Below are 20,104 nucleotides of genomic sequence, written 5' to 3'. Positions count from 1 at the left end.
CGGGGCTGCTGAGCCGGCACGCGCCGGACGGCGCGCGGCGCGGCGCGGGGCGGGGCTGGGCGACGCACGGGGCGGGGCTGGGTGGCCGGGCCAGCGCGCCTGCGCCCCCGGAGCTGGCGAGACAAAGGGGAGGGCCCGGCCGGCCCCGCCCCCAGCGCCCCGCCCCGCGCGGCCGGCCGGGCCGGCGTGTGGCCCCCGCGCCCCCGCCTCCGCTGCCGCCGCAGCCGCCATGTACCCCGCGGGCCCCCCGACCGGCCCAGCCCCGCGCCGCGGCCGCCATCCCCTGCCCGGGCGCCCCGCGCAGCCGCCGCGGCTCCCCGCACCCACCCCGGCTCCCGCCGTGAGGCCGCCGCCCCCCGCGCCCGGGCCGCGGCCCCGCGTGGCCGTGAAGATGGCCTTCCGCAAGGCCTACTCCATCAAGGACAAGCTCCAGGCCATCGAGCGCGTCAAGGGCGGCGAGCGGCAGGCCAGCGTGTGCCGAGACTTCGGCGTGCCGGGCGGCACGCTGCGCGGCTGGCTCAAGGACGAGCCCAAGCTGCGCTGGTTCCTGGAGCAGCTGGGCGGAGAGGTGGGCACGCAGCGCAAGAAGATGCGGCTGGCCAACGAGGAGGAGATCGACCGCGCCGTCTACTCGTGGTTCCTGGCGCTGCGCCAGCACGGCGTGCCGCTGTCAGGGCCGCTCATCCAGGCTCAGGCCGAGGCCTTCGCGCGCCAGATCTACGGGCCCGAGTGCACCTTCAAGGCCAGCCACGGCTGGTTCTGGCGCTGGCAGAAGCGCCACGGCATCTCCAGCCAGCGCATCTATGGCGAGGCCGAGCCTCTGGCCGCGGGCCCCGCGCCCGGCCCGCCCGTCAAGCAGGAGCCCGCACAGCCCCCCGGCTCCAGCTCCGGCCCCCTGCCCGAGCGGGCTCCGGCCCCGCCGCCCCCCGCCGAGGGCGGCTACGGAGACGAACAGATCTACAACGCGAACGTCACTGGCCTCTACTGGAAGCTGCTTCCGGAGCAGGCCGCGCCCCTGGGCGCGGGAGACCCCGGCGCGGGGGGCTGCGGCCGCCGCTGGCGGGGCGACCGGGTGACAGTGCTGCTGGCCGCCAACCTGACCGGCAGCCACAAGCTGAAGCCGCTGGTCATCGGGCAGCTGCCAGACCCGCCCAGCCTGCGCCACCACAACCAGGACAAGTTCCCAGCCTCCTACCGCTACAGCCCGGATGCCTGGCTCAGTCGCCCACTGCTGCGGGGCTGGTTCTTCGAGGAGTTCGTCCCTGGCGTGAGGCGCTACCTGCGCCGCAGCTGCCTGCAGCAGAGGGCTGTGCTGCTGGTGGCCCACCCGCCCTGCCCAAGCCCGGCTGCCAGGACGCCCGCCCTGGAGGAGAATGAGGAGGCCCTCAGGCGGTGTCGGCCTGAGCCCCTCAGCTCCCCAGAAGAGCTGCAGACCCCGGATGGTGCCGTGCGGGTGCTGTTCCTGTCCAAGGGCAGCAGCCGGGCACACATCCCTGCTCCCCTGGAGCAGGGAGTGGTGGCCGCCTTCAAGCAGCTGTACAAGCGGGAGCTGTTGAGGCTAGCTGTGTCTTGTGCGGGGGGCTCCCCGTTGGACTTTATGCGCAGCTTCATGCTCAAGGACATGCTGTACCTGGCCGGCCTCTCCTGGGACCTGGTGCAGGCTGGCAGCATTGAGCGGTGCTGGCTTCTCGGCTTGCGGGCGGCCTTCGAGCCTCGGCCCAGTGAGGAGTGTGTTGGGCAGCCAGCGGGCCAGGCCGAGGAGGCCGCGGAGCACAGCCGGGTGCTCAGCGACCTCACGCACCTGGCGGCCCTGGCCTACAAGCGCCTGGCGCCCGAGGAAGTGGCCAAGTGGCTGCATCTGGACGATGACGGGGGGCTGCCGGACAGCTGCAGAGAGGAGGCAGGCCCTGGCCGGCCCCCGGTGCTGGCCCCTGCCGCCCCTCCACCCCCCGCCAGCCTACCCTCTGTCATGGGGGGTGGAGAGGAGGAGGAGGAGGCCGCGGTGCCCACTGCTGGGGAGGCGGTGCGGGGACTAGAGACAGCTCTTCGGTGGCTGGAGAACCAGGACCCCCGGGAGGTGGGGCCACCGAAGCTGGTGCAGCTGCGCTCACTGATCAGCATGGCCCGGAGGCTGGGAGGCATTGGTCCTTCTCCCGCAGTCCCCGAGGACGGGGTGTGACCAAGCCAGCCCAAGTGGCCCCCCAGTGGCTGTTCTCCTGCTGCACTTGGAGGGAGGGGACACACAGTCTTTCCGTCTCCTCTCCTCCCCTCCCCAGAGGTGGCCCACCCTATGGCTCAGGGGGTTCCAGGGACCCCAGCACGGGCTGGCTTGGAGGGGCTCTGTTGGTGAAGGGTCGTTCTGCTCACTGGTCCCCCATCTCCTGAGGGAGGAGCTAGAAGAGAGGCCTCGGGCTCATACACCTCCCTGGGCAAGCACACTCGTGGGGTCTGTGGTTCTGGCCAGGGTCCTTGCCGCACACACGACACCACGCACTTAACAGGGCAGCTGTCGGCGTTCCCGCCCCGGCCTTTGAGAGCTGAGATCTTCAGCCCTGTGCCTGTCTGTACCTCTGGCCCTCCTCCCCAGGCGCCCGTCACGTGCCCCGGACGAGGGTCCAGCACTCCTGTCAGTCTGGAGCTCTGGTGCTTTGTGGCTCCCGCGCTACAGCCACGTGATCATCTCCACGGGGAAGCACCCCAGTCAGTTTTGGTGTTTAGCACATTAAGTCCATTTTTACAGATACCCCTCATGGGAGCCAGGGTGGCGTCTCACCCCCACCCCCAGCCTGGGGCCAGTCTTGGAGGTTGGCTCTGTCGGCTGGGAAGGGAGGATAGTGCCCGGCACTCGGGGGGGCCGGGCGTTCCGGGTGCAGCAGGAAGTGTAGATTTCTGTTCCACTGGGATTGTTAGTTTTCCTTAGGAAGATTCCATTCCAAAGTCACACCTATTCTGTGGGGTTGGCAGCCTTCTAGCCTTTCTGGGCCCTGGTGATTTGACCGATGGCTGAATGAGCTCCCCAGACCAGCCACAGCCCACTCGGTCCAGCCCCAGGGCCCAGAGCCACGCCACCTCCTCGGCACTGGCCTGCGGCACTGACGGCCACACCAGGACAATCCCACAGTGCCTTAGTGCCCTCCAAGGCTTTTCCATCCCTCCAGCACTGCCAGGGGCGTGACGAAGGAGGGCTTCCCACAGCCCCAGGAATTGGGCTTCCGAGTGGCCCAGCTGGAGAGAGGGAGGCAAGTGTTGGTGTGTCACTGCCCCGCTCTGGGCTCAGTCCTGCGGGTGGTCTGGGACCCAGAGGCGCCCGGGGCCTTCGGGGACTGTCTGGGGAGCTGCTGCCCAGAGCTCTCGTGGAGGGTGGGGGCTGGGTCTGCGGTCCACACCCCCACCGCCCGCGTGCTCGCCGGACACTGCGGAGGCTGTAGGCCGGCAGTGTGCTGGTGGGAGGGAGGGGCAATGCACTGGTGAGGGAGCCCCCGGAGCAGCTCCCCGAGTCTGAGAACATAAACCGCTCCTTGGAGCTGTCCTCAGTCGAGGTGTGTGCGTGTTACATACGTGGGTCTCAAATCTGAGAGCTGAGGGAAGAAGTGGAGCATTTGGAAGCTTGAGCAGGCAGGGGCCCAGCTGGCACCTCTGCTCGCTCATCTCAAGCCTGCACCCCTAGAGGAGCCGGTGGCCGGCTGTGGCTGGCCCTGAGACTCTAACCCAAGCAGCTGGCACGGGGCTTCAGGAAGCCTTCCTTCCACCACCTGATGGCAGCTCAGGGACGTAGGGCTGGGAGCCCGCAGGCGCTAGGCAGGGGTGCACCTGGGGCTCCAAGAGTGTCTTCAGGAGAACGGCTGAATACTCAAAGCAGCAAAGGTTGTTACTCTTAGGAAGAGGCTGTTGGGCCTGCTTGGGGTGTCCGGAGGGCATGGCAGCGGGCTGCAGAAGGGGGCACTGGGAAGTGGGTGTGTGGGCTCCTATTAAAACCACACTTAACTTGTGTTTTGGGGAGAGTTGCCCATCTGAGATGCACGGCCTTGCCCGAGGGGGCTACGTGCTTGGGAAGCGACCCCCAGACATGGAGTGGACTGCAGGTGCAACGCCACCATGTGGGGAGGGGAACGGAGCGCCCGCGAGCTGAGGGGACCAGGGACCCCCAGCCCACGCCTCCACCCACTGTAGGTCAGGATTGCTATGCGGAGCCCTAGGATGGGCGCTGGGCACTGCTTGTCCCCAGATAGGGGTGTCCCCTGGTGAGGCTCATCTCCAGAGGCGTGTCCTCCAGGGGACCGTGGGCTTATGGGGGTGCACGCAGTCGAGCCTTTTCACGCCCATCCTTGCCAGAGGTGTTCACCCAGTCAGCCCAATGCGCTTTGTAATAAAAGTTCATGTCAACTTCATACGCATCCCTGTTCTAAAGTCTTCTTTTAATATATTTTTTTGAATTTGGGGTATATTTTATTTTTTTAAGTAACCTCTACATGAAACACAGGGGCTGAACTCCTAACCCCAAGAAACAAGAGTTTCATTCTGTAGGACTGAGCCAGCCAGGTACCTGTAAAGTCTTATTTTTATAATTTTCTATCCAATACTTAGATCTAGAACACCTCATGATTCAAAAAAGCGAGAAAGACAAAAAAACTGATGAAAGGAGAGACTAGACCCACCAGTCTCTTGAAAACCTAACTTTAGCCTTGTGGCATAAGCGGGCTTGTGGCCAGCCAATGATCAGGCTGCCGACCCGGCCCCCAAAGCCACTCTCGTTCCCGTCCTGTCCAGGGCCATCGCCATCTGGGGCGAGGCTGCCCCGCCAGCCAGGCTGGGGGCTCAGGAAGACGCCTCTCGTTCAGTGAGTGGCCTGCTCATGGCAGGGCTGGTCACAGGTTCGTCCCCTGCCCCACAAGCCAACCCGCCCAGGTTCTCAGGGACCGCGTGGGGAGATGCGCTGCTGGAGCCCACCGACACACCGGAGGGTGAGGCTGGGGTGTCAGGAAGCCAGCGACCCCACCTGACCAGAGCTCTCTGGTGATGGTGACGTACAGCCAGGGCGGGTCGCCCCTGCCCCCACGCCACCTGCGCTCGACCAGCTCCCAGGAGCCCCGTGCCCCAAGCCTCAGCTCTGATGTACCTCTAAGCCCTTGGAATCTGGCTCTGTCAGCCCAAGTATGGTCACTCAGTGCTACAGGACAGCAGCGTCTTTATTCCCATCTCAGAGAAGTCAGAAATGTCCTCAGGCTGACCCTCCTAACAGGCAGGAGGGCCAGTGTGCCAAGATGGAATGGGGCGGTGGAAGGGGGGTGGAGGGCAGGAGCGAGAGCAGGGTGGGCACTGCTACAGTGGCGGGGGGGGGGGGGGGGGTATGTGCCACCAGGCCACCTACAGACAGGACTGATTTGCTCGTCTCGGCCTGCAGGTGGCACAATCAGCTAGCTCCACCCCGTGACTGGCACAGTGTCGGGAGGCCACTGGGGGAGGGGAGGGGAGCTCCAGCACTCCAGGGCCTTGCCGGGGGAGGGGGGTGGGCAGTGCGGGCAGCCCACCCTCCACCACAGGCCCCACAGCCTCAGTTCGGGACCTGAGTTCCCTGCCCTCCGGGCTGGTTGCTCCATTCAGGGACATGCCAAAGAGCCACGTCCTGCAGTTGAGGCCAGGCCACGAGACCCTCCAGGACAACCCATGCAAGGGTCATCAGGGCAGATCACCCAGATCCTGCTCCGCAGGGGCAGGGGGCCCACGGCCAGCTGAAGCCAAGTCTCTGTCCCGCAGCTGGCCGGGCCACCCTCCCAGACCGCCCGTGGCCTGCTGCCAGCTGGAGCACTGCGGCCACCCTGCGGGGGCTCTGCTCAAGTGTCCCCAAGGGAAGGACCTGGGTGCAGCTCCTCCTCAGCCAGGGCAAGGACACCCAGCCCCGTTCTCTTCTTGGGGCCTGGCAGGGTCAGGGCCCAGCTCCCTGTGGGTAGCCCCACCTAATGGCAGGTCAGCCTGGGGACGAGACAGATGTGGCTGGCTTCATTGCACAGAGCAAGTCTCTTGTGCAGTCTCTGCGTCACCCCCCAGCTGGCGGTGGTTACACAGCTGTCAGAAGGGCCCGCCCAGCTTCTCTGCTCCTGCCTCACGCAGCCAGCCCACCACGTCCCAACGCTCAGGCCCCCAGAACCCAGGCCACCCAGGAAGGGGTGCCACCGCCACGGTGCTCTCTGCCCCATGGTAGGGGGGGTTCCTACAGGTGAGGGGATCCCCTGCCTGCGAACCCCTCCAGTCCTGTCTTCATTTCCTCACGCAGGGATGGGGCAGCCCTGGGGGTTCCTGCCTGAGGGAGAGCTGCAGTGCCGGGAAGGGGCAGGGAAGGAGGGCCTGGGGGTGGCCACGGCCAGTGCCCGCTCCCTACTTCCCGCTCAACTCCCTGGCCCGGCAGGTGGCAGCCTCCACGGCGCTCATGGTGGCAGCCCGCAGCCCGCCCCGCTCCAGCGCATGGAGCCCATAGATGGTGGTGCCGCCCGGCGTGCACACGTCTGTCCGCAGCTGAGCCGGGTGCTGCCCCTTCTGCAGCAACAACTTGGCCGTGCCCTGGGGAGAGGGGCACCGGCGGTGACTCAAGGGAGGCTCAGTCCCACTGTGTAGCCTGCTCTGCCTGCCATCCCAGATCCTAACTCAGGTTTCCCGGGCCTGCTGTCTCCCTTCCCGCTGCTCTGCAGACACCCCAGCCTATCCCTCTTCACACAGTCCCTGGGGGCTGCCCTCACTCACCAGCAGGGTCTGGGCAGCAATGCGGTGGGCCAGGCCACTGGGCATGCCCATCTTGATGGCACCTTCGGCCAAGGCCTCGGAGAAGGCACACACCTGCAGCAGTGAGGGGTGGGGACTGACAAAGCTGACGCTCTCCCTGGATGAAGCACCCAGTCTGGAGAAAGCGTAGAACCTTCAGAAACAAGGCCCAGAGCACTGGCCACCAGTGCAGGAACCCGGTCTGAGGCTTGAGCCCAGGGCTCCGACTGGAGGAGTCCTGAGCCTCAAAGAGGGGGGAGAGCAGAGATACAGGCAGCTCGGGGATCAAGCCATCTGATCCCAAAGGCAGGGGTCACTGCAGGGACTTGAAAAGGCTCTGCTCTGTCAAGGGCCGGCCTGGGGGGTGGGGGATAAGACAACACTCACGAAGGCCACGCCGCTGCCACTGAGGCCGGTGTGGATGTCCACGTGGGCCTCAGGCACCTCCTCGCACTGCCCGCAGGCCTCCAGCAGGGTCTGCAGGAGCTCGGCGTCGCTGTTTCCAGTGTGGCGGCCACGGGCCATCACCATAGCGCCCTCTTGAACCACGCAGGGCAGGTTGGGGGAGATCCGCAGCACCCGTGTGGCTGGTGGCAACAGCTGGCCAGAGAGAGGCAGGGGTCAGGGAACGGGTGGGGTCGGCGCTGCCAGGCAGGCCTTCGCCTCCGCCAGCCGTGGGCTCCCCTCCCCGGGTCCTGGGCGCGGTGCCAGGAAGAGCCTGAACCTCAGGCCCCTCGGCCCCCTGTTCGGGCTGTCTGGAAGGCCAAGTGTCACACGTCTCACCCATCCCGCCTCCCTAAAGGGCTAGAGTCAGGTTGGCACCAGTCTCAGATGGCAAGGGGTGGGAAGCAGAGCCTGGCCAGCAGAACTGACTCCGGGGGCAAAGCCTCACCTCCCACATAACCCCCACTCACCTCCTCCAGGGTACTCAGAGAGATCCCGGCGGCCACAGACACCAAGATGTGCTCAGGGGTTACCACGGGGGCCACCTCTGCCAGGACAGCTGGCAGGACATGGGGCTTGGTGGCAAAGAAGACTAACCAGCAGTTCTGCACAACCTCCTGGTTGGAGTGGGTGGTCTGGCAGCCCAGAGCCTGCAGTGGGGACAGCGGGATCATGGCTGGGGTGAAGTGCGGCAGCCTCCCAGACCATGGCCCTTCCTGCTAGAGGCCACCCTGCATCCCCAGGGGTCCCCAGGGATCTCTCCTCCCATTGCAAACGCCTGCACCAGCCCCCTCACAATGCCCAAGACTCACCCAGACCACGGGTTCTTGCTCAGGACCCAACCTGCCCCTCACGGGCCTTGCTGATGTCAGGACCTCCTCACGCCCTCTGACCCCAGTGAGGGCCCACAACCATCTCTGCCCACACCAACACACAGATACACGTGCACACACACACGCCCCGTTACTCCGCCCTTGCTCTCCACAACCTTGACTTTCCTTCTAGTCTCTGACCTCCTCTTTCCCCAACCCAGACAGTCTCAAAAGTTTAGCTAACTAAGCAGCATTCCCTTGTCCCCAGGAAGTGTCTCAGAGGAACAGGAGCCAAGAGCCACCATGAGCCCCCTCTCCCCCCCCACCAGGATAGCCTCGACTCAGAAGAGCCGGGGACCAGCTCACCCGGAAGTGGCAGAGGTTCCTGTCACTTGGTGCGCTGGCTAGTATGTGTTGAGCTTCGACTTTTCCTGGAGAGAAAGGCAAAGAGCAGAAGGGTCAGTGAGGAGGTGGGGTGGAAGGAAGGAACAGGGGCCAGCCTGGCCTGCCCCTCACCGAAGGGTCTCTCACACTCAGCCATGCCTGGGCCATCCTGGCCGCTGGCTGCCTGAGACTCTGTAAGAACCGAAGTGATGGGGCGCCTGGGTGGCGCAGTCGGTTAAGCGTCCGACTTCAGCCAGGTCACGATCTCGCGGTCCGTGAGTTCGAGCCCCACGTCGGGCTCTGGGCTGATGGCTCAGAGCCTGGAGCCTGTTTCCGATTCTGTGTCTCCCTCTCTCTCTGCCCCTCCCCCGTTCATGCTCTGTCTCTCTCTGTCCCAAAAATAAATAAACGTTGAAAAAAAAAATTTTTTTTTTAAATAAAAAATAAAAAAATAAAAAAAAAAAAGAACCGAAGTGCGTGGCAGGCGTGTTCCACTCGGCTGGGACCAGGCAATCACGTCCATCCTGTGGTACTTGTCAGTCTCCACCACCCATCTGTGGCCGCGGCCGCAGACCCCGCTAGACACAGGGGCCAGGAGCTTGCCTAGTCTCATGAGGACATGGATCTCAGGGGCCTATACCTCGAGGGACAGGAAGGCAGGGGAGGAGGGGGCCGTGGTGGGTAGGGAGGCCAAACAGGGGCAAGCTTCCGGGGGAGCTGGGGGTATATCTGTGCTGGGATGTCCGCGCTGGGGCTAAACGCCCATTTGGTAGAAATCATCTGCACCTGTCGGGTACAGGGCTGAGGCAATTAAGTTTCTGTAAGGTCTAACAGGAAGACAGAAGTGCACCCCACAACCCAAACACAAGGCCAGTTAGGACAATGACAAGTGCCATGCATTCCTACCGCTACTGTGTTCAACACTGAATCTGCACCACCCTGGAAGGAAGGAGATACTGGCGGTTTTATAGGTAAAACACTTGAGAGTTTTGCAGTAAAGTATTTTCTGATGATTTTGACCCCACTGAACCTTGACTGTGGCTGAAGGGAGAAAGCCAGCCTATAATCTACACGTAAAGGTTTCTAAATCCTGTGGAGTAAGTTTAGGGACAGCATTATCATGCCTTGCTGCAAACCAGTGGTTCACCACCAGGGAAGTCTCTGCCCCTTTCCAACCCCAGGGGACTTGTGGCAACTGCTGGAGACAGTTTTGCCTCTCACAACAGGGGATGCTACTGACATCTAGTGGGAAGAGGCCAAGGACGCGGCCAAACACCCTACAATGTGAAGAATGGAGAATTATCCCACCCCAAATGTCCACAGTGCTGCGGAGGTTGTGAAAACCTGCAGCGCGCCGCCAGAGTAGAGCCGGCAAACAAACAGGAAACAGGAGGCTCAAAGGTCAGGCAACTGGACCCAGGCAGACCAGGTAGTTAGTAGGAGATCCCGGGCTCTAAGCTAGCGCTGTCCAAGAAAAATATCACTGAAGCCACGTAGAGAACTTCACGCTTTCTAGTAGTCACATTAAACAAGTAAGGAAAATAGGTGAAATCAATCGTAACATATTTGACTTAACACGATATAAAGAAAATGCTATTCTTCCAAAACTTCGTTTCAGTCAGCATTAAAAGTTACCAAAATATGTTACTTTCTCTTTTCTTGTGTGCTAAATCTTCCAAACCCGACGTAGATTTTATGCCATAAACTCACGCCACATCTCAACGCGAACCATCCACATTTCCATGGTGGGCGGTCTATGGCCCCATGTGGCTCCTGGCCAGTGCGGGGACAACCAACTCTAAGCCTCCTACGCACAGCCGTCCCCGCTGTGCTCACAGGGACGCAGGGTCCCCAGGAGCAGAGTCCGCCTTCCGCCCGGGCCCACGCCCGCCGGGCCGGACCCGCCCCGCTCCGCTTCCACGGTGCCCTCGCTCCCCGCCCAGGAGCTCTGCGGGATGCATCCCTCCACGCAGAGAAACCCTTCCCTCGCACAACCGGCCGGTGTCGGACGCCCGCTGGTCCCCAGGCCCAGGGACCCACGCGCCCCCACGCCCGAGGCGCCCTACCTGCTCGAATGAAGCCCTGCGCGAGGGCCTCTGCCATACGCCCGGCGCCAACAAAGCCCACGCGTAACTGGTCCAGACCGGGTGCCGCCACCACCGCCATCTCGCCACCGCCCCGCCAGGCCTTGCTCCGCCCCACGCCCTCGGCCCCGCCAATGGGCTACGCCGGCCCGCCCTGTCCTTGTCTATTGGCTGCCTGGACTTCACGCCCCGCCCACTCCCTTCCGGGCTCTGCGCCCTACCGCTCGACTAGCAGTACCGCTCCAGTCCCTCCCCGCGCTGCTCATTGGTCCGGGCGAGCGGGGCGCTGCGGCTCCGGTGGGCGGGGCGCCGCGCCCCGTCTTCCACCGCGCGTTGGAGAGTCTGGCAGAAGCGCCGCGTCTGGCGAGGTGGGTGAAGCTTCCGTGGCAGGATTCTGGGGGCCTAGTGTCGATCAGCTCCTGATCGGAGCTTGAGAGACTCCGTTCAGTGGCCAAGGGTTGGAAAAGGTGGGGGTTCCTCCGAGTCCTTCCGGAGGTCTGTGCCCTGGAGCGTGCCTGGTTGGGTGTCCCTCGCGCGAACGCCGCAGAGTCCGGGAAACCACTGGCGCTGGACAGTTTAGCCTCCAGGTGAAAGCATCGTCCTGATTCCGATGAAGGGCCCGGGCGGGCGAGGTCCTGACCCTGGCCAATCGTTACGACATGTCAGGAGCTAGGGAGTGGAGCCCTACCAGCCTTAGGCCGTTTTCTCTGGGTGGCAGCCACGTTCTCAGGGGCACCCAGGTTCTCTCTTTGGAACCTGGGAGCGGACTCGGGTGGGGAGGGCAGGGCTGCCTGGCCAGGGCTTGTTGTCAGCCCCTGTCCAAGCTTCAGCAGGTCCAGGTGACAGTATAGCATTAGCACTGCCAGTGAAATGTGTGAACGGGGCATGTATTGACTGCATTAATGAAGTTCCTCCAGCCAGCCTGGATCTTGGTTTTCGTGGGCCTCGCAGGTTGCTGCGATAAGGCAGGAGAGGTCTTCCTGAGGCCTGGCTCCCCAGCGGAGACCTGGCCCATCTTGTTGTTGGTCCTGGGGGAGATGGGAGTGCTTGGCCACCGCCAGGGCCCATGTTTGAAACTGATGGAAGGGTAGCGGTAGTAGTACTTGTTTTTCTTTTTTCAGTTTATTTATTTTGAGAGAGAGAGCGAGTGAGCCTGGGGGAGGGGCAGAGAAGAGAGAATCTCAAGCAGGCTCCACGCTGTCAGCACAAAGCCCAACTCGGGACTCGATCCCGTGATCCTGGATCATAACCTGAGCTGAGATCAAGAGCAGGGTTTTTTGTTTTTTTTTTTTAATGTTTATTTTTGAGAGAGAGAACGCAAAAGGGGGAGGGGGAGAGAGAGGGAGACAAGAGAATCTGAAGCAGGCTGCAGGCTCTGAGCTGTCAGCACAGAGCCTGACACGTGACTCAAGCTCATGAACCGTGAGATTGTGACCTGAGCCAAAGTCAGACGCTCAACCGACTGAGCCATCCAGGCACCCCTCAAGAGCCGGCCTCTTAACCAACCTGAGCCCCCCGGGTGTCCCAAATGTTTGTAATCTTTAACTGGCACGGGAAAAATAAAGCTTGGAGAGTGAAGATGGTAGTTTTTCTGTTTAAGATTGCATTTTAAAAACGTTTTAGGGCGCCTCGCAGTTGGGCATCCAACTCTTGATTTCAGCTTGCCTCTTGGTTTTGGCCAGGGTGGTGATCCAAGGCCACGGGATCAGACTCCACACTTAGCGTGGAACCTGCTTGAGATTCTCACTCTTTCCCTCTGCCCCTCCCCGCACGTATGCTCTCTCTCTCTAAAGTAAGTAAAATTTTTAAAGATGTTTGGTTACTCTAAACTCTACTTTGACACATTCTAAACTCTTCAACGATGAAATCCCCTCATTCACTCAGCACTGCCCCTGCAGGGTGTGAGCCCTGCTCCAAGGAAAGCCATGGAGCAGCAGACTGGGCCGCGGAACCCCTACCTTGAGGACTTGCATTCTGGCTGGGGACGCAGCCCCTCTGTGACGCGATGCGCACACACACACACACACAGAACAGTACGGAGGATGGCTCAGGACACACAGCCACTCTTTGTGTCCTGCCACGTGTGTGCAGGTCTCTGCTCTGCAGGGGCCTCCCTCTGTATGTGCTCACGTGGCTGGCTCAAGCTCCATCTCAGGCACCACCCCCTCCCTGAACTCCTGAGCAGAGCCTTCTTTGTTCACAAGGGCTGGAGCCCAGGGAATACAGGGCTGACCCACGTCCTAGAGCTCAAGTCCTGGGGGGAGGAGCAGGCTCCCAGGTGCTCCCAGACCAGCACACAGGAGTCCCACAGCAGAGTGGGCACTCAGAGAAAGGAACACCTCAACTGAGGCCTAAAAGGTGGACAGGCACTGACATGAGGGTCCTGGGCCAGCCCCAGCAGAGCCCTGCGGGAGAAACACACAGCCTGCTGGAGAAGGGGTGGGGACAAATGCCATGAAAGACCAGCTAGGTACAGGGACAGAGGTGGGAATTTGTGTGCCTGGCACTGAGAAGACAGCCAATACTGCCTGAACAGAGGGAGGAATTAACATGGCAGACACATCTGGGGTCAGAAGGAAGCTGGGGGCCACCTGCATGAGGATGACCAAGGGTGACCCAGGAGAGAGGGGACCTGAGAGGAGGCGGGCCCAAAGCCAGGGAAGGTGTCTGGGTCCTGGGCTAGGCAGTACTGAGGGTTTTCAAGTTGGGTACTCCTGGGTCCACACCCCAGCACTGACTGGCTGGCTGGGGGACTCTGCTGTATTCCTGCTGAGAATGGGGAGGCCTGAGCTGCTCTCCCCTACCCACCTTTGTGACAGGCCCTCCTCTGTGACACCTTTGCTACTGTCCAGGGAGAAGGTCGGGCCAAGCCCCATCACAAGCTGCGGCCTGATGGCTAGGGAGATGAGGGGCCAGGCCTGGCTCAGCTCTCTCTTGGGGTCCCAATCACCACGCTCCCCTTGGGTCCATCCAGATGCCTACTCAGCCTGTCCAACTCCAGAGCAACCTCATGGCCCAGGGTCCTGGGGCAAACAGGCAGGCCCCGGGAGTTCAGGCCACCCAGGCCTGCATATGACCTCATGTGGAAAGGCTAAGCGGTGGCCACAGCACCAGCTGGGACCACTAACAGGTGCTCTGCCCTGCACCCCCACCACTTGACTGTGCACTGCCTCCGCCCTGCAGCCTACCCAGGTACAGCTGGCCACCCTGGCCCAGCAGCTTTCTGAGGAACCAGCAGGTGAATGGTGGGTCCTGGGGCCAGCCAGGCGCACGGAGGCAGTGCCCATGGTGGGAGGGACACAGCTGGCACAGAGCTGCTGGGGGTAGGCCTGGGAAAATAGACTTTATTGGCTCCCAGGGAATGGGAGAGCAGGATCAGAAGTGGACACGCTTAGGACCCAGAGACCGGCATTGGGGAGCAAGGTGCCGGGCCTGGCCAGGCCTTGGTTTCCCTGAGGACAGACACGAATGGTGGCCTCACTGCACAGCTGCTCAGAGCCGCCCTGGCAGAGGGGTGAGAATGTGGGCCCCCGGTGCTGGCAGTGCCCTTGGCTCCCGGCACGGTCTGAGGGTGTCATCTCTGGGGCTTCGGGGGCAGCCGGCACCTGCTCCCACACCGTGCTTCACTTCCGGGCCTGTTCGTAGTTGTGGGTGAACCAGGCACAGGTCTCCTTCACAGCTGCAGAGGTGGGCGGGTGACAGGTGGTGGCAGGTGAGGGCCGAGGCTGCGCTGACCTCCACTGGAGGAGATGCGGAGGGTGGAGACCCCAGGACACAGGCAGTCACCCCTTCTGGGTCCTGCCTCCCCGACAAGGGTTTGGACACCAAATCTACAGGGTGTCTTCAGCTCCAAGCAAGGAAGCCACTGCTTAAGGAGGGGCAGGAGTGACCCAAAGCCAAGAAGGAGGGGCTGGGAGGTCCCGAGGGATGGGGTGGGAGAGCCACGGGAGGGCCGGGGGCTCACCCTGCTTGAAGGGTGTGAACCGGAAGTCGGGCAAGTAGGTCCGAAGCTTGCCGTTACTGGCCGTCTTCTTGAACTGCCCATCTGACTTGCTTGTATCAAACTAGGTGCCCTGTCAAGGCCACAGCACAAGGGGCACCCGCCCCACCAGCCTGCCCTTGAACCTGCCTTTCCCAGGGGAGCTCTGGGGACAAAAGAGCGCCCCTCCTCTCCAGCTGCCAGGCGAGAGCCATGCTGCATCCATCAGCCCCACAGCGTCCTGCCCCAGAGCCAAAGGATACAGTGACCTCCCCGCGGAAGTCCATGGCCTCCACCACGGCTTCGGCTGCCTCCTGGATAGAGACCTCATCCTCCTCGCCCACTGTGGGGAGCAGGGGGGACCAACAGTCAGGTGAGGCCTCCTCCACGCGGCCTTGCAGCTACCCAGCCCCCCGCCACACTCCCATTCCCAGCCCCAGCTGCCCTCGGCACAGACGTGGGTTCTGCCCCGGGGCAGGGGCAGTGGGGCCACAGGGTGCCCACCTGACAGGATGATGGGTTCCACCTCATCGTACTCCCGCAGGACCCAGATGAAGAGCCGAGCCAGGTCCTGGAAGTCAGACAGGGTCAGAGGACACAAGTCACGCCCACCTGGAGCCACAGGCCACCTCTCTTGGGTGGCCCTGTTCGGTGAGGGCACAGCCTGGGCTCCCCGGGGGGGAGGTCTCTCCCTTTGGGCAGCTTAGCCACCCCAGCCTACCTGACAGAGAGTCTTATCTTTCACTGAGCTCAGAGCTGCACCCAGCGACTCCCATGGGGCCAGGCACCTATAGGGACCCAGCGAGGACCAGTGGCTGCTGCTCCAGAGGCTCAGCCTGGACCCTCACTCCTTTCTGGGGCTCCCTCACACTATGGCCTTCCCACAGCCAGCATGGCAGGCCAGGGAACGTTCTAGTAGAGAGCTAGGCCCAGTCCTGCACAAACCAATGAGTAGATGAACTGCCTCCGTGGCTTGCCAGTGCCCCACACCGTCAGGGCTGAGCCGCTGCCTGCAGATTCAGGGAGGGGGCAGGTGTCAGAGGGGACTCCACCAGCCACCCCCCACCCCCCGGACCTCACCAAGCAGGCACTCACTCTTAGCCAGGTGCACCTTGTGGATGAGGCCGGGCAGCACGTGGCCGTCCTCGATGTTGAAGTTGTCGTGGGGCCCGAAGACGTTGGTTGGGATGACGGCGGTAAAAGTGCAGCCGTGCTGCTGGAAGTAGGCCCTGCAGGGTCACAGCGTCTCTTGCGGCGCTCGCCTGGGACCGCTGACCCCACCACACCCGCCCTGGCCTCTGAGGGGGGCAAAAACCGAGGCCCGCAAAGAGAGGGCACGATGCTTGGGAGCTGTGCCAAGGTACCCACTGGGCCCTCCTCCCTTTTCCTGTCCGGCCTCAGCCGGGCCAGCGGGCGGACGACCTGTTCTGCACGTCGATCATCCTCTTGGCGTAGGAGTAGCCAAAATTGCTGTTGTGCGGCGGCCCATTGTGGATCTAGGGGAGCAGAGGCAGCCTTTGCTTTCCTGGCCCCGCCCCCGCTGGCCCCGCCCCCCCGTTGGCCCCGCCCCTCACCATAGTCTCGTCAATAGGGTAGGTGGTCTTGTCCGGGAAGATGCAGGTAGACAGGCAGGAGACCACCTTGCGCACGCCCACCTCGAAGGCCGAGTGCAGGACGTTGTCGTTGATGTGAATGTTTTTCCTCTGGCGTGGGGGTGAGGGGGGTGGGCAGGGCAGATTCAAGCCCCTCTGAATCTGCTGGCAGGACCCCAGCCCTTACCTGCTCCTCCAGGGACAGAAGCAGGACACACCCTGGCCCCTCCCACGAGGGCAGCACCTGAGCCAGTTTATCCTAACTGCTCCTGGGGACAAGGCTAGACCTCCCAGCATAGACCTCCCAGCAACCATGCCCCCTCTGGGCCTGTTACATCCTAGGCAGGCAGTCCTTTGACCCCCCCCCCCCCAACCCTTGGGGCCGTGGGGCGCGGCCGGCTGGAGGAGAGGACCACATTCCCTAGCTCAGGGCTGGGCCTCACCCTCACAGGCTGCTGAGGGCAGGCCCGATCTAGCCTCCAACAAGGGTGGAGAGAAGGGGGCCCCTCCACTCCCCTAGCCCAAGGAGACTACCCAACTTTACCAGCCGGTAGCAGTGAAGCTTTGGGCAGCCCCACCCCTCCCCAGACCCCACTTTCCCCAGACCCTGGGATGAGACTGGGCATGAGATGGCCCAGACATTTGGAGGCGGAGAGGCTTTGACTAGGCGGCCTTCTTGGATGACTGGCCTGAGACAAGGAAAGCCCTGGGGTGGGGCGCCCCGGGGCAGAATCTGATCTGAGCCTCTGCCATCCCTGCGCCATAAAGACCAGATGCCCAGCAATGGTGGGTCCAAGCCTCAGGGGCGCAGCCTGGCAGGAGCAGGGCTATAGGCAGAACCTTGCTCCCCTCCTGCCCCTTCCACCACATCCCAGGCCCCCAGGTCAGACACCTCAGACCCAGAGCCCAGCTCACACCTCTGTGCCCCCAGAATGCATGGTAGGCCTGGTTCAGCGCAGCTGGACCAGAGATCCTGGGAGCAGAAGGGTCTAGAGACCTGGGGGGGCTCTGCGGGTAAAAACCAACCCTATCGAAGTCAAACAGCGAAGGCTGGCTATTCTCAGTTCCTCCAACGCACAGTCAACTCCATGGCTTTTCCTGTGGGGCCAAATGCCCCCACCCACCTGTACGCCCATCTGCCTACAAAGCGAGTGTGGGTCACCGGGGACCCCATGGGGACTGCCCCCACCAGGCTGTGCCAAGCCCTGACCCTCAGGGACTTCCTGGGGACGACAAATGAGCATGAAAAGCCAACAAGAACTTCCCAGTGCTCCACGGGGCCCTCTCACTTACCCAGAAGTCCAAATTGTATTTGATATTCCGGAACAGGCCCCCCACCATTGCAGCAAGGTGGATGACATGTGTGGGCCGGACCTTTTCAAACAGGGCTCGGGTCTGTGCAGCATCCCTGGGAGGAGCCGGGGAAGGAACTAGCACCCTGGGGGTGGGGTAACGGGGGCAGGAGTAGACAGGGCTGATGGCAGGAAAGGCTGCCACAAAGGAAAGTGGCCCGTGCAGGCGCTGGCTGGTATGAGGGTGTGGACCTCCAGAAGAGATAGCAGGATGTTTGCCTAGGAACAGAGCTGCACACACCCAAGCCAGGCCAGACACCTGGCGGGGAGGACCCAGACCGGAGGCTACCAGGCTCAGGGACAGGCCTGGCCTGGAGCTCTGGGTCTAGAGAGGGTGTGGGTGAGTGTGCTCCAGGGATGGGTCCACTTACGTGAGGTCAGCATCTTTGGAGGAGACGAACACCCAGTCCTCTCCAGGCAGCCCAGCTCCATCTGCTACCACCTCTTGGATGGCTCTGCCCACCAGCCCAGAGCCACCTGTCACTAGGATTCGCACTGACCCCCCAGGCTCACTCATGTTGGCTACACCTGTGGGGGCAAATGGCGGGAGGCATATGGAGCCCCACTCCCTGTAGATGTCCCTGCGTGGGGTCACTGCCCTTGGTTAGCACTGGGCCCCAGGGCAACTGTCCAAAGGCTAGACCGAGGTTTCCTGGGGCAACTGGGACAGGATGAGACCCGCAGGGGAGGAGAGAGAGCCTGCTGGGGACCACCCGAGTCTCCCCCTCCCCGCCCCATTCCCTAGGAAGCCTTCTGCCTAGAAGCTCACAGGCCATAGACGAGGAAGAGGAGAGCCCGTGTTTGCAGTCCGGTGCCCGGTGGCAGCCAGCTGCTCCAGGAGAGCCTCTGCCAGCCTAGTTCCTCCTAGGCAGGTGGCACTTCCGGCTCAGAACTGGACAAGCCTCGGGGCGCCACCACCCTCGAGAACCCTAGCCTAGGGGCTGGAAATCTGCTCCGGCCCCTACAGGACGGCTCTGACCCAGCTGCAGGGCCTGATGGCCAGCATCAACCGGAGGGCATACTACCGCGACATCGGCTGCTCCCGACCGCGCCTACAGTCCAGCGGCAGGTCGGTGGGGAAACACCACCGAGGCCGGGACTCCTCCCGCGCCCCGTTCCTCTCCCAGATCCCCGGGACACCTCCACGCCCTCGGAGTCCCCACACCCCTCAGGGTTCTGCGGCTGTCACGGCACATCGAGGGCCGGAGCCGCAGCTCGCCACGCCGGGTCCCCGCCGGGATCCTCGGCGCCGCCGCGCGGCGTCTCACCTGTGCACTGCCCCACCTGCCCGTCGCCCGAAGAGCGGCTTCCGGCAGCGGATTGAGCGTCCAGACGCGTGCAGGGGCCAGGTGGAAGGGGCGGAACCGGGAGGGACCCGGCGGGCACTCCCGCGGCACTCTGGGAAATGCAGTCCCGGGGGCGCCCCGGGCGCTGCCGGGAAGTGGAGTCCGGGAACGCGCAGCCGCCTGGGAAATGTGGTTCTCGGTGCTCCGCCTCCCCGAGGCCTCAGGGTACCGGACAGAGAGACCCCGTTTGCTCCGCCGGGGCGGGTGGGTGGTGGGAGAGCCGCGGAGGCCGCGTGTACGCGGAAACTCCGCAGCATCAGAAAGGGGGAGCGGCAGGCGCCCGGCCGCGGCTGCAGGACAGCGACCGGCCGCGGGCCGGCCTCGGGGGGTGAGGCGCGAGCTGCGGGGTCCGAAGGGCAGACCGCGACCGGCGCGCTGGCCGGCGCCGTCCTTTGAGCGCCGCGGGGACGGACGGGTCTCGGACCTCTGGGTATCGGGGTGAAAGGTCGCGTGGAGGCCCACGGGCCTTCTCTCTAAATGCAGATATTTAACAGCAACCGACCTTGCTAACACACTGGCAAACAGAATGTGCTGTGCCCTCCGACCTTGACAACATATTATTATGAAAATATATTCCATTTAAAAAACATCCATAAATTTGGGGGCGCTTGGGTGGCTCACTGGGTTAGGCTGGCTCAGGTCATGACCTTATTGTTCCCCGGTTGGAGGCCCACCTCCGGCTCTGCGCTGACAGCGGGGAACCTGCTCAGGATACTCGCGCGCGCGCGCTCTCTCTCTCTCTCTCTCTCTCTCTGCCCCTCCCCTGCTCCTCTCTGTCTCCCCCCTGCACGTGCTTTTTTTTCTGTCTCTCTCTCAAAATAAATAAACTTTAACAATAAACAAATTTTATATACCTAGAAGTCAAGAAACTATCAGAGACGGACGAATAATTAGCACAGCTGATGGGGCGCCTGGGTGGCCCAGTCCCTTGAGCTTGGACCCCAGCTCAGGTCACCATCTCGAGGATCACTCTGCTGTCAGCCTGTCAGTGCAGAGCCGGGAGCCCGTTTCAGATCCTCTGTCCCTCTCTCTGTCCCTCCCCCACTTGCGCTCTCCCAAAAATAAAAAAATTTAAAAAAAAAAAAAAAAAAACATACCGCACTTCCCACACTGCTGCATAGTCAGTCATCCTATATAATTTAGTTTTCTTGTCTGCATTTCACCAGTTACTAAGCCGGATGTTATAATCAAAATTTGTCACATAATTTGTATTCTTTTGACCATAATGCCCCATCAGACGGTCTTTCCTAAGTCTTTGTAGTTTTCTGGTTTTGTTTTTTTGTTCTTTAGTTTGCTTCGATTTGGAGAAACTGCTTTGCTGAGGCCATAGCAGCTGGAATTGACAAGAAAAATCCATA

At 62.4% G+C, this 20,104-nt stretch overlaps 3 protein-coding genes across 7 annotated transcripts; 1 reads left to right on the top strand and 2 right to left on the bottom strand.

Annotated features, from left to right (window-relative positions):
- The first annotated feature begins 148 nt into the window (after positions 1 to 148).
- On the top strand, positions 149 to 4,388 carry TIGD5 (tigger transposable element derived 5). Its single transcript, XM_025922514.2, has one exon. It carries the CDS (start codon positions 230 to 232, stop codon positions 2,177 to 2,179), a length of 1,950 nt encoding a protein of 649 aa, XP_025778299.2. The 5' UTR covers positions 149 to 229; the 3' UTR covers positions 2,180 to 4,388.
- A 780-nt stretch (positions 4,389 to 5,168) lies between these two features.
- On the bottom strand, positions 5,169 to 10,598 carry PYCR3 (pyrroline-5-carboxylate reductase 3). 4 transcript variants are annotated; one of them, XM_086695325.1, is made up of 6 exons: positions 10,460 to 10,598; positions 8,376 to 8,440; positions 7,668 to 7,847; positions 7,141 to 7,353; positions 6,736 to 6,889; positions 5,169 to 6,555 (listed from the first exon to the last, which is right to left on the bottom strand). In XM_086695325.1, the coding sequence occupies exons 1-6, from the start codon at positions 10,557 to 10,559 to the stop codon at positions 6,209 to 6,211; spliced, it is 1,059 nt and encodes a 352-aa protein (XP_086551451.1). In that variant the 5' UTR covers positions 10,560 to 10,598; the 3' UTR covers positions 5,169 to 6,208. The 4 variants fall into 4 exon arrangements, with proteins under 4 accessions (XP_086551451.1, XP_086551453.1, XP_086551452.1 ...); XM_086695327.1 differs by having other exon boundaries at positions 5,169 to 5,970; XM_086695326.1 differs by having other exon boundaries at positions 5,169 to 5,970; positions 6,736 to 6,828.
- A 3,203-nt stretch (positions 10,599 to 13,801) lies between these two features.
- GFUS (GDP-L-fucose synthase) lies at positions 13,802 to 18,808 on the bottom strand. 2 transcript variants are annotated; one of them, XM_086695712.1, is made up of 11 exons: positions 18,669 to 18,808; positions 17,772 to 17,928; positions 17,342 to 17,456; positions 16,031 to 16,159; positions 15,879 to 15,952; positions 15,552 to 15,685; positions 15,402 to 15,466; positions 14,961 to 15,027; positions 14,720 to 14,799; positions 14,442 to 14,541; positions 13,802 to 14,156 (listed from the first exon to the last, which is right to left on the bottom strand). In XM_086695712.1, the coding sequence occupies exons 2-11, from the start codon at positions 17,915 to 17,917 to the stop codon at positions 14,101 to 14,103; spliced, it is 966 nt and encodes a 321-aa protein (XP_086551838.1). In that variant the 5' UTR covers positions 17,918 to 17,928; positions 18,669 to 18,808; the 3' UTR covers positions 13,802 to 14,100. The 2 variants fall into 2 exon arrangements, with proteins under 2 accessions (XP_086551838.1, XP_086551839.1); XM_086695713.1 differs by lacking the exons at positions 15,879 to 15,952; positions 18,669 to 18,808 and having other exon boundaries at positions 15,568 to 15,685.
- Positions 18,809 to 20,104: the final 1,296 nt, after the last annotated feature.

The sequence above is a fragment of the Puma concolor genome, chromosome F2 (genome assembly GCF_028749965.1).
Source record: "Puma concolor isolate L17-30 chromosome F2, mPumCon1.1.hap2, whole genome shotgun sequence".
NCBI lineage: Eukaryota > Metazoa > Chordata > Mammalia > Carnivora > Felidae > Puma > Puma concolor.
Note: the sequence above shows the minus strand (reverse complement) of the source record. Positions and strands in the feature narration are given on the sequence as shown.